Source organism: Periplaneta americana, chromosome 1 (assembly GCF_040183065.1).
Source record: "Periplaneta americana isolate PAMFEO1 chromosome 1, P.americana_PAMFEO1_priV1, whole genome shotgun sequence".
NCBI lineage: Eukaryota > Metazoa > Arthropoda > Insecta > Blattodea > Blattidae > Periplaneta > Periplaneta americana.
Window position 1 is genome coordinate 18959249 of NC_091117.1, and position 12955 is coordinate 18972203.

General features: G+C 36.7%; 1 protein-coding gene across 1 annotated transcript in view; it reads right to left on the minus strand.

Annotated features, from left to right (window-relative positions):
• Positions 1–12955, minus strand: part of LOC138710953 (importin-4-like) — a 60139-nt gene that overhangs the window by 11342 nt on the left and 35842 nt on the right. Inside the window, exons 11-15 of the mRNA XM_069842213.1 lie at positions 12524–12641; positions 10645–10723; positions 7496–7647; positions 4413–4606; positions 1112–1291 (exon numbers count right to left, since the gene is read on the minus strand). Coding sequence (XP_069698314.1) covers positions 1112–1291; positions 4413–4606; positions 7496–7647; positions 10645–10723; positions 12524–12641 — 723 coding nt within the window. The remainder of the gene's footprint in view (positions 1–1111; positions 1292–4412; positions 4607–7495; positions 7648–10644; positions 10724–12523; positions 12642–12955) is intronic.

Genomic DNA, 12955 nt, shown 5'->3' on the forward strand with positions numbered 1-12955 from the left:
ATTTATCCCACTAAGTACAGTAAAACCCCGATAAGACGCTGTTCAAGGGACCGGGCGTAAACAGCGTATTAACCGGGACAGCGTATTAGGCGGGTATACTAATTTTGACTTATATACAGTATCTATTAGTATTTTTCTTTATTGAAATACATGATTCATGAAAGGTAATACAGTATTACTCCATTATGTAATTACTGTACTGTATGTCAAAGACATTTACAATATGTACTGTGCTTAATTCTTTCGGGGAAGAAAGAAAAAAAAAAAAAAAAGAAGTCATTTATAGTTGTTTGTCGTGTGCGTGTTCTCCAAGTCCTCTTCAGTTTCCTGCGATTACATCCTCCCAACATCGCAGCTGTAGTGATTGAGTCGCGATTTTTTATTATCGTTCTTAATGTCGATGATGGGAATCCTAATGAATCAGAGAGTTGTTTCTGAGTAAGAGTACTGTTCTCATCGTACTTTCGTAAGATTTCCAATTTTTCCGACACAGAAAGGGCTTTTTGTTTAACACTTATTGTAATCACATTCAATACACTAAGGACAACAAACTGACCAGCAAAAATTTCCAGAATTTTATTACGGCTGAGTGAGGAATGTTGTTTGAGAGAGAGGGTTAGCAAGAGGGTGAGGTATTACAACTGTATGTAGGCTTTAACCACGCAGTTAAGGAGTCAAATACAAGAGCGTAACAAGAGGGTGGGGGTATACTAAGGTATGAAGTATGAAGGTTTAAATGTGCAGGTAAAGGGTCGAATACCAATACTTTTCAGGTTAATGGCACCAGTGAGTTCAGTGACCAAGGTGTTTCATTGCTGTTACAGTACATTGCTGAAAATTACATCGAAAATATTCCAAAAAACAGTGTATTATGCGGGACTTGAGCGCAACAAACGGGGTATTTTATAAAGGTGTTATATATGAAATGTGCAGGGACTGGACAAAAAAAGCGTATTACATGGGATAGTATAATAAGCGGGCACATCTTATCAAGGTTTTACTGTAAGCAGATTTTGATGAAAAAGAAAATCGACGCATGCTCTCCATTACTTTTAAAAACATGAACTAACTCTCATGCTGAATTATAATAAGTGGACGAAGCTGATCTTACAGTTCTGTTTGCAAACAGGGGCAGCAGCAGTCCGAAGTATTGTGTAAAATCATCTGGAGTCATTGCTTTGCCCAAATTCGGAACGATGTCTCCTGCATATTCAATTAGCATCTCGTCTTGCTCAGCTTCCGGGTCATCAGAATTGGCACCATCTTCATCCTCTTTGTCTTGGCATTCAGTCTATTAGAAAAAGATGCAAAGTTGCAAACAGTCTTCTTGTTTAAGTTTCAATACAATATATAGTGAAACCCTGGTAATTCGGACCTCACTAATTCAGACAACTCTATCTTTTTACACATGGCACTTGGAGATTAATATTCCACATATTGAAGGTAGAAGTCCTAATCATATATAACAGATTGGTCATATAGGATTTTTTTGACAACAATATGCACAGTACCACAGACAGACAACAAATGACGTGATATGGCTGGCCCTAGAACAGCCTAGCTCTGGGCATGGCAGTGGTGTTGCCAACCATGCAATATATTATCGCATTATGCGATATTTTTAACCCTGATACGATATGCGATAACACTTTTATGATAATGCGATAATTTTCTTTATGCTCGACCATGCCGAAATGTAGTAATTATACACCTGGTAGCAGCCCTTTATGGACCTCATTAAAGTACGCCTATTCATTGAAGTTCAGGTGTTCCACCAATCAGAAAATACCATTGTAGCAATATGAAAGCGCAAGTATCGATTATTCTCGGATATGCAATTGAAAGACAACTAGTTCTGTTACTATAATAATTAGCGTCAATTGTAAATAATATTCAAATAAATTCAATTTGTCATCTCGTTTTTAAATGTCTAATTCAATTTCAAGGTTATATCAAGATTAATGTTTATTTTACTCTCTAGATTATATATCAAGGTCAATGTCGACATCTGTTTCTCGGAAAAAATCAATACTTTTGCGTCTGCGCACATCTAATAATTTACGAGGTATTGCACAAGGTCAGTCCGCTCCTCAGTCAGATAAGAATAACATGAATACTTATGAATAATTTCAAGTTAGAAATATGGTCGAGCATAAAAAGTCGTATGAAACTTGCCTATAATGGTAATTAAGACGCTTGTATGAAAATTATGAAACTCGCTTGCACTCGTTTCACAAACATACTCACGTCTTAATTACTACCATTATAGGCTCGTTGCATAATGTACTATTATGTACATAATTTGGGTAATGTAATTTAATGTTGATACGCTTAAATTATATTGTTTTTTTCATTCAACATTGTAACACACTGCAACCAAATAATAAAAAAAAAAACAGTGATGGTTGTACAAAACTGGAACCGAGGAAGAAACTGCCCTTGTTCTGACATGATATATTGCTTGTAAAGCAGCTCTTTTCTGCTGTCTCTCTCTAACTAATAAATCCCCTTATCTGCTATATCACTAAAGAGTGAAGAGATATACTGCATGTTCAGTTCAAAGTGTGTCACAGCTCGGTGTATGCAGTCATGTGGCTAGCCGATGAGCCTAGAGAATTCAATCTTCCTACACTTCTGCAAAGGTGTATTACCTATGTGCCAGAGAAGTTGCCTGGCAAGTACGGCGTTCATTCTGAAGACTACTTACCGATACGTACGGTAACGCAGGTAGTGCCAGGAATGTGAACTGTTTGGAAACACGTACTGTGGTGAGTTTTTTTCTTTATGGGGAGAGGGTTAAGACGATTACTTACGTATTTGTTGACATTAACTTCGACAGTCAACATGGACATGGAGCATTTGGTTTTGTGGAATGTTGCCGTTACCGATGATAACAAATACCGTGCATACAATTTGCCCGCGCAAAATACAGTTCGAAAGAGGTTATGGTAGCACACAGACTGTACAGACCGCCATCTGTTGCTACGATGTTCAAGTTATACCGTACACATTCTCAAGTTCAGATTGAACGTCTTGAATAATAGGCAACTTCTCTGATATAAAAGCTGAAACTCGCTTCAAATCACTGACTCACAACAGTAACGTCATGACACACTTTGAAATGAACACCTAGTAGACGATTTATAGTATATGTCTTTATAACAAATGCCAGCAAAACGAAATATTCCGCTTTACGAAATTATTTTCTGTTTCCCCTTTCTTCTGATATAATTTAATGTTAAAATACTTCAAATTAACGGATTTCGTTTTTACGAAAAAATCATATAATGAAATAAAAATGCCACTCCCTTACCAAAAGAGTGTGTCATAAGACTTGAATTTTGTACTTTTCCTATGCCTTCCCCTAAACTTTTTCTTTTCAAATGCAATGCAACTTCGGCATTTTATTTTATTTTGAGGATATTTTCCAGGTCTACATGTAAAATATGCGGAATTTACATAAGCATTTTTTTAGGAAAAAATTAATCCATTTCGATATAACGAAATTTCACTATAACGAAGTAATTTCAGAGGTCCCTAGGATATTGTTATACTGGCATTTTAATGTACAGTGAAACCTCTCATTTACGGACATCGAAGGGACGTAACAATCTGTCCCCATCTAGGAGGTGTCCCCTATTAGGAGGGAGGCTCCCCAATCTAACAGTAAATTTATAATATGCATTATATATCCCTTCACGCTTTAAATTAAATATTTTACTGTAGTTTAATTCTAAATACAATATACTACACTAAATTCTTTGCAACTCTGAACTACAGTAGATAAGACCGAAAAAGGAAGATACAGTACTGTGTCGTGCAATTTTATTCTAGCTCTACAGTTATGCAGCGCTGTAATTTACAGTTTTCAACTTAACCTTTACGTTCAGGTGCCATGTCTCTCGAAACAGAACAACTGATTGAAGTGAAGAGAATAATCCTACAACCTCATCATGTGTCGAATACAATTTCACGATCACGGAAACCTTGGACCCATCAGACAGGTTAAATTTTATGACTTTGTTTATCCTCCCACTTCCAGCTAACAAGGGGTAGCCAGCTGGGCTAGTGTTAACCTATGAGACCCTTATGTTATGTTTCATGTTAAGGAATTTCTGTACAGTTCTCAAAACTATATTTTTCATTATTGTAACACATTAGATCTTGAAATCCAAGTTCTGTCCACAGTCAGGAGGTAAAGCAAACTTTAGGACGTGTCCGTGTCTGAGAGTGTCCGTAAACAAGAGTTAAATTGATCATTATTTCTATATTATTTCAGTTGGGACATAAAAATCTGTCCGTATATGAGGAGCGTCCGTATCTTAGAGGTGTCCGAAAGGAGAAGTTTCACTGTATTAGTTTGTAGTAGGCATCTGAATGACTTACGATACTTCACTAATAAACTATTATACCTTGTATGTCATAACATCCTTAACACAGTTAATTATAGCATCTCGATGTCCTTCTCCTTCAAGGACACGCCCCTTGACTTCCTTCAAGAGCTCAGAGTAGGCATCCAGAGCTGTCATCACAACACTCCTCTCCTCATCTGTACGGATCAGCTCGGCACACTTGGGGATAAGCATTGACAGAGCTTTGGAGAGTGCTGGCAAAGGAAACAAACCAATATAAACTTTCTTCATATGATACTAGTGTGCACAGCTGTGATACTAAAATCATTCCAAACAAATTGTAGGTTCCCCTCTATTCGTCTTTCATAGAGCCAAGACGTAGCTACAGAACACTGTATATTTCTATGTACATATGACTCAAAAACCCATAACTTTCTTTGCAAGGTGCAAGGGTAAGTACTAAATGTAACAGATATTTTGTATTAAAAATCTTCACACACAATATCTATCTGCTACATTCTAGCCTACGACTCATACTTATGTATGTTGTGGCTTTCATGTAACTGTTTTCTTAACGGGCACCAGTTTTTACAATGTGGCAGTTACGACTGCCAAACTCTAAATGGACAGAAAAGAACCTCCCTTCTTCAATCCTTAAAACTCATAGTAGTTTTCTAGAAAAGGTAACACAGATTAAATCTAAATTGAGCATTCCTAACACAAGAGAAAATTTACTTATAAGAGAAAATCCATTGGAATTATTGCAACCTATCTTCAGTTTGGAATTAACAGAGGAAATAAGTAAATCAGACACACCAAAAGAAATACAAAAACTTCTAACAATGGAAACGATCAATACTAGATACCCTACAGAAGAATGGCTACACATATATACTGATGGATCAACCACAGAAAACCTTACTGGAGCTGGAGTTACATGTACACATTTTTCCTTTTATCATTCTGTTGGCAGAGACACAAAAAATTATGATGGTGAAATAGAGGCTATACACATTGCTCTCCGACAATTATTAAATCTTCCCTTAAATAAATATAACAAGACAGTAATTCTTTCAGATTCTAAAGCTGCAATTCAGGGAATATGTTCAAATGCTACAAAGAAGTCAACAAAAATAAGGGAATGCTACAAAATGTTGACACAACTCCAAAAAGTTAATAAGATTGTCCGTCTCCAATGGATTCCAGCACACTGTGGAGTCATGGGGAATGAAACCGCAGACACACTTGCCAAGAAAGGCACAACAATAAAACAAAAGCCTAAATTTAATTTCTCATATTCCTCAATAAAACGCTTGATCACTACAAAATTTTCTCATTCATACCTACAAGAAATAGAATCAAATGCTAAAGACAAAAAATGGATTACACTACTTTCCAACCCAGATATAATCCCCCAGAGACCAAGGAAAACAGCAGTTGCAGCCTTCAGACTATTGACAAATCATGACTGTCTAGCAAGTCATCTCTACAGAATAGGTATCTCAGCTTCACCAATATGTGTCCTGTGTATGATCCAGCAGAAATGAATGAAGATCACTTGAAGACCTGTGACGCATTAAGATCAGAAGAAACTACAGTTCAAAAGTATTGGAAAGCACGACTGCTAATGGCTTCATTGCCAAATGCAAGGCACTAGACAACAACAACAACAACAACATTCTAGCCTACATTCAGGATTAACCATCATAACAGATAATAGGGCATAACAATCAGGGGTGTATTTCAGGTCTGGTAGGTCCTGCCAGTTCCAAGGTACTATTTTTGAAGGCTGGGCAGCACTGGGGCACTTTTCTGATATTAATACTACCGTCAAATTTTGCATTTATAAAAAGCCATATTTTATTCATATTTAAACAATTTCATAGTGAAGTCTACTCTTCCGACCTAACAGTCTCTTCATCTTTGCTATCAGGAAGTTGCTCCAATTCTGTTTTCTATATAGCTACAGTATATGCAACCAACTGTTTCTGTTCAGACTAGTAGCTTATGCTTCGAAATCCCAGAGCCAGGGCAATTTTCTTTTCCAACATGCACTACTGATGCCAATCTTTGACATCCTTGTAACTTCTTGTACTATTAGTAGTAGTAGTAGTAATAATAATAATAATAATAATAATAATAATAATAATAATAATAATAATAATAATAATAATAATAATCAGGAAAAGAAAATTGAATTGGTTGGGTCACTGACTGAGAAGAAATGTCTGCTGAAGGATGCACTGGAAGGAATGGTGAACGGGACAAGAATTCGGGCAGAGGAAGATATCAGAGGATAGACGAGATTAAGATATATGGCTCAAATGTGGTGACAAAGAGGAAGGCAGAAAATAGGAAAGATTGGAGAATGCTGGGTTTGCAGTATAAGACCTGACTGAATAATAGTAATGTTTACATTATTATTACCTATTATTATTATTATTATTATTATTATATACATAAATGTTCTGCCCAAGGGCAGGTCTTTCACTGCAAACCCAGCATTCTCCAATCTTTCCTATTTTCTACCTTCCTTTTAGTTTCCACATATCGTCGGCTTAGAGTGTAAACCTGCTAACCACAAAAAAGAAAATTTTACAATTGAAGCAAAAAACTGAGTTTAAATTAACTCTGAAAATTTAGGATCAAATTCAAAGTACAAGTACAAATGCTACCTGTGCTTAGGATTTGGTCCTAAACTTTCAGAGTTAATTTAAACTTAGTTTTTTGCTTCCCTTGTAATTTTTTTTTTTTTTTTTGCAGTTAGCAGGTTTACAGTCTAAGCTGACGATATGATCCACTTATTATTATTATTATTATTATTATTATTATTATTATTACTACTACTGCTAACAAAACCACAGTATGCACCTTGCATTTAGTAAATGCTTAATTATTAACATTATTATTTCCTACTAGTATGTATATAGATATTTCTCTCATTCTTTTTGCATTTGTGCTTTTTGTATTTGTATCAGTAATTTTACTTCTATTTCTTATTTTCTTCTCCTCTCTGCATTTGTTTCTTGTATATGTCTATTTATATTCTGGTGGTGTGGTAGAGAAGACCTGAGGGCCTTAACTCTGCCAGATTAAACAAACAAACAAACAAATAACTAACTAAATAAATAAATAATACTCACCAATTTCTCCTTCTGGAGATTTTATGTCATTGAAAGATATACAGAACTGAAGCAAAGCATCAATGGCAGCTTTGCGTATTTCATCTTGGGGATAGTTAATCATTTTGAATACTTCTTCAAAACTCTTCTCTAAGAATGGCACGAAAGCTTCGCTGAAAACAATAATGAAATAATGAATCTAATGTTAATGACTGAATTAACACAGCCTGCTGTTTTGTGTCGTTGCGGACAAAACATAACGTCCTTAGTTCCAGAAACTACTCGAGGAACTCACCCCTTACAGCCTATTGTAAATATTAGTGAACAGAAGGCAACTTTTCTCTCAGAATTACCTTGTATTGTATAAATCACTGAGAAAGTTGAGCTGCCTTTAGGCAATGGAGTGGGATGAGGATGATATGATATATTTGGTCACGGCACTTCTTTACATGTAATGGTGTACCTCACATTTCTGTATCCGGTGCCACCATTAACATCTTACAGTAACATTATTTGCAGTACACGTCTACACAAATACTCCCAATTACACTATGTACCTTTTTTGTTACTTGGTCATCTACCCTTCAGTATTTCTCCTACATTTCATTTGCTACTCTCTATTTGATCATTAATCCTAATATATCTAAAATTATATATGCCTTTCAAACCCCCTTTTTCCTCTAACTACTATTCACTAAAATTTCAATTTCACTTATTCTCTAAAATTATCATATTGAATTATTTGCCCTATTTGTTCCAATGTTCAAATGTTAGTACTGATTTTATGCTGTCACTTGTTCATTTCTCTTAACCCTTTTTCACTATTTTCACTCATTTCTATTTGCGCTCACTTTTACTTTCTCACTATTCCATTTACACCTAATCCTTTCACACTAGTTTCACTTCCTATAAATAGTTATATTTGAGTGGCTTACAACAAAAAGCAGGTAAGTGACGGAAACCTAGTTTTGAGTAAATTACAGTTAAAGTTCTACATGCAATGAAATATTATACACTAGTTTGGTGAAATGATGCCCATATAGCAGCACTGCACAGTGTGATCATTTACCTGATTTTATCCCAAAGAAACATCCTTTTGGGCTATCACAACACGCACTTACCTCATTTTTTTAATAATGTTACTTACTTGCTTTTTGTTCTAAGCCCCTCATTTATCTCTACACATCAGCTTATACACTTCCTCTCTCCCCTATACTTCTCGATCAATTACAATTTCCCTTTACTAGCACTTTTTGATTACATCCCCACATTTTTAAGGGATGAGGATGTTATGATTTGTCTCGAACTATAAATAGATATTTCAGTAAATGATTTCAAGCCTGCCTGAAAGCCGCACAACACAAAAGTAAGTGGGAGAACAGGAGATTAAAATTTTTCCTAATCTCTTCAAGTAAATTTCTCCATCTATAGTCCGGGTCAGCTTACGAGGCCTGTCTAAAAAGTATCCGACCTTTAGCCAGAAAAAAATATTTCAAATACCTGACGGGGTTGGGACCCTAATCCCCTTCAAAGTAGGCCCCTTGTGCTTGCACACACTTAGCCCACCGATCCTTCCACTGCCGGAAACACCTCTGGAAGTCTTCTTTTGGAATGATGTTCAGCTCCGTCGTCGCGTTCCGCATTATCTCTTCTCTACTCTCAAAACGGGATCCTTTCAGTGGTGTCTTCAATTTTGGAAACAACCAGAAGTCGCAAGGAGCCAGGTCTGGAGAGTAGGGAGTTTGGCGAACGGTTGTAATTCCATGTTTGGCCAAGAAAGTGTGGATCAATTGGGATGAATGTGCGGGGGTGTTGTCGTGATGCAAGTGCCAGTTGTTCGCCGTCCACATGTCTGGTCTTTTGCGCCGAACTGCATCACGGAGTCGCCGGAGAACATCGTGATAGTACTCCTTTGTCACAGTTTGTCCTTCCGGTGCGTATTCGTGATGCACAATTCCACGGACATCAAAGAAAACAGTCAGCATCACCTTGATTTTGCTTCGCACCTGCCACGCTTTCTTCGGCCTTGGAGACTCAGGATGCTTCCATTGCGACGACTGTCTTTTTGTTTCTGGGTCGTACCCGTACACCCATGACTCATCTCCAGAAACCCAGGATCAGTGTTGGCGGTGTCCAGAAGGTCCTGTGCAACGTCACGACGGACGTCTTTTTGTTCCGGGGACAACAACTTGGGCACGAATTTCGCAGCCACTCGGTTCATGTTCAAATCATCACGCAAAATTGCACGTGCAGAATCTTTACTCACTCCAACCTCTTCGGCAATCTCCCGCACGGTCAAACGAAGATCTGCCATCACCAAATTTCGCACCCTCTCAACAACAGCTGCACTCCGAGCAGTTTGGTGCCTGCCACAACGCTGCTCACGCTCCGCTGATGTGCGGCCATCTTTGAATCGGTTGAACCACTCCTTAATTTGTGTTACACCCATCGCATCTTCCCCAAATACCTGTTGAATCTTACGAATTGTTTGACTTTGAGAATCACCAAGCTTTTGACAAAATTTGATGCAGTATCTTTGCTCAATTCGTTCAGTCATCTTGCGAGAAAACTAAATCCGACAAACACTTAGAACAGCACCTTACTTGGCGACCACCAGCCAGTGACTGGCACAAGCGAATGCGGTGAAAAAATTCAAGCATGCGCATTACGGTTCCTCCTTCCACCATGCACAGTGGCGCCGCCTTAGAATCACTACTTTGCGCGGGAAAATTAAAGGTCGGATACTTTTTAGACAGGCCTCGTACTTAATACCCTAAGGGTGAAACCTAACCATTTTTCCCCCCATTACTACATAAGATAGTGGATTATGGTGATTTTCTAGTTTGCAGGTTGAATTTTCTTTTGGCAACTTCATTTCGAATTTCGGTACTGAGAAATACTACAACTGGTAATGATTTTATAACTGTTATGTTGGCTGCAGTGACAAGTTGTCAGTAGTTTAAAATCTGAAAATTCAAATTGTTCTAGATTTCTGAGCACATTACTGGAAGCTAGTGAAATTTTTATTTATATATTTATATTTGTCTGCCATGGGTATCACGTGTGGTTTGAGGGGAAATTTTGACATGAACTCATTAATAGTTACTTTTTAGTAGACAATAATATCATGATTCTATAATTACGTTTTATGAAAAATTAGTCGTACTCACCCTGTGTTTTTGGCAATTTCCGTCAAGGCTATACAAGCCTCTTCTTTTTCTTCTACATACACATTTTCCACGCTGTAACCTGAAAGATATTCAATAATAATTATGTATAAAAGTAACTACATTTATAAATTTTTCTATTTACGAAAATCAATCAGCATTTAAAGTGACATGACTAACTATACGGGCTATTCCATCTCAAATCGACCGAAATATAGGGAAAATTGACCTTGCAATTTTTAAATACAATGAAACTTTTTCTGTCCGTAGACAACTGTGATATAATGCTTTGTGCAAAGTTTGAGGCATCAGAACTTAATAGTGTTTAAATTAATAATATATAAATTTATCATATTTTCATAAAATTAGCAACTTTAAACTGTTGTGGATCCGAAACCCTTTCACTCAATGATCAAAATCATGGTTTATTTTGATGCTGAGAAGTTAAAGTTTATATTGACATGTAAACAGTTTTTCTTACTTTTTATGGAAATGGAAAAATTTAGATTTTTCTTCATTAAGACGCCTTTGGCCATGAAAAAATACTTTTAAAATAAGTGGTTAGATTCTGCATTGAAACTACAAATAAACACATATTTTTTACTGGTGGTACGTTGATAAGAAAGTATTGAAAATATCAAATAAAGAAAATAAATAGTATGCGCGTGAATTAACCAGCTGACTGTAGGTAGTCGAGACAAGCAAGGCCAGGAAACAAACACGTGATGTGTCGTCTAGCAGTCATGGCTGTGCTAGCTTTATCACAAGTTTTCATAAACACAGGAGTAAAATGACGCCAAATGATCGCTTATCTTCAGCTCTCAGCCAGTGCATGTGGTCTCGGTGCGCCGTTCAAGTCTAGGCGTGTGAAAATAATTTATTTAATATCCTCGAAACTTATTGCCGAGCCACTAAGCAAACAATGCCGAATCCCTCTTAATAATGCAAGGTTTTTTCTCAGTATTTTTTTACATTTTTACAAATGGCCAAAAAGCCTAAAAGCAAGTAAAATCAGATTATCTGTCTCTCTGTTTACAATAAAAAATAAGGATTACTTCTTAACATAACCTACCAAATGTCAGCTTCAAAATAAGCTCTCGTTCAATGTTCTGCAGTAAATGGTTCCAGAGTTCTGAGCGCTGAAAGAGGCTTGCTTTTATAAAATACGCTAAATTTGTCGCTCAATAATAAGAAAACTGTTTGACTTTCGATAGTATATTTTTGAAAATGCACTCTCCTCAGCACCTTGTATAAGTAGGGAAAAAATTATAGTATAAAAAAATGCGAGGTTTTTTACTGATCGATTTCATATGGAATAGCCCATACAGACTTTGCTTTGGTTCACACATACATGACACGTGGTTTATGGAAAGGGATTCTGTTACCTCATTAAAGGAAGTGACTAAATTGCGTAATCTGGACTGGAGACTGTTTGGACTTTGAATATGCACAACCAAAATTATAGATAAATCTGCATCTAATAATTAATTTCCCAAAAACTTACGAGCTTGGAGATAGTGATCTGGCTATTTCACGCATTTCTTCATCTTATGAAAAAAATAACTATAGAGTAGATTTCTAGTTCATACACAGATAAACTGACATTGAACGCAAACAAACCCCCCCCCCCCCCCAACAGTTCAAGAGAAATTGCTGTAAACAAACAGCATACTGAAACACTTTCCCGGAGAAAAATTTTCAACCAGGTAATTTGTCCCAACCAGGAAACTTGTCCCAACCAGGATTTGAACCCGGGTCTGCTCAATTCACGGTCAGGAATGCTAACCATTACTCCACACCAGTGGACCATTTTGTATGTTGAGAATGTAAAAGAAGAAGGTGCTAATCACAATGACAGTTTTCAATAAACCCTTAAACTGACCTGCCACTTCTTCCTCTTCCTCGTCCTCAGATTCATTTTCGATATCCTCTTCCTCAGCAGCGTCACTCAAGTCTTCATACACTGGGAACGCAGTATTCTCATCATCTTTATAATGTGGCTGGAAAAAAAATACTCCAGTCATTTTCTATACCTTATAAAAGAAAATGCAACATCAATTCTGATTTCACGTTTATACCTCAAACATTAGTATACAGCATAATTTGAATTACACAGTTACATTATCATTCACATCTATGTGGAGACAGTGTAAGCACTTTAATGTACAGAGTGTGTCAAGATCTTTGCGACAAAATCTGACAAACAATAGATCTCGCTTTTCGTGAAACAACCCATGTTCTTTGATGTGCCATTTAGGAGCTATGCGACAATGATGAAAAGACATATTTTAGTGACATTTACAATTATAAAAAT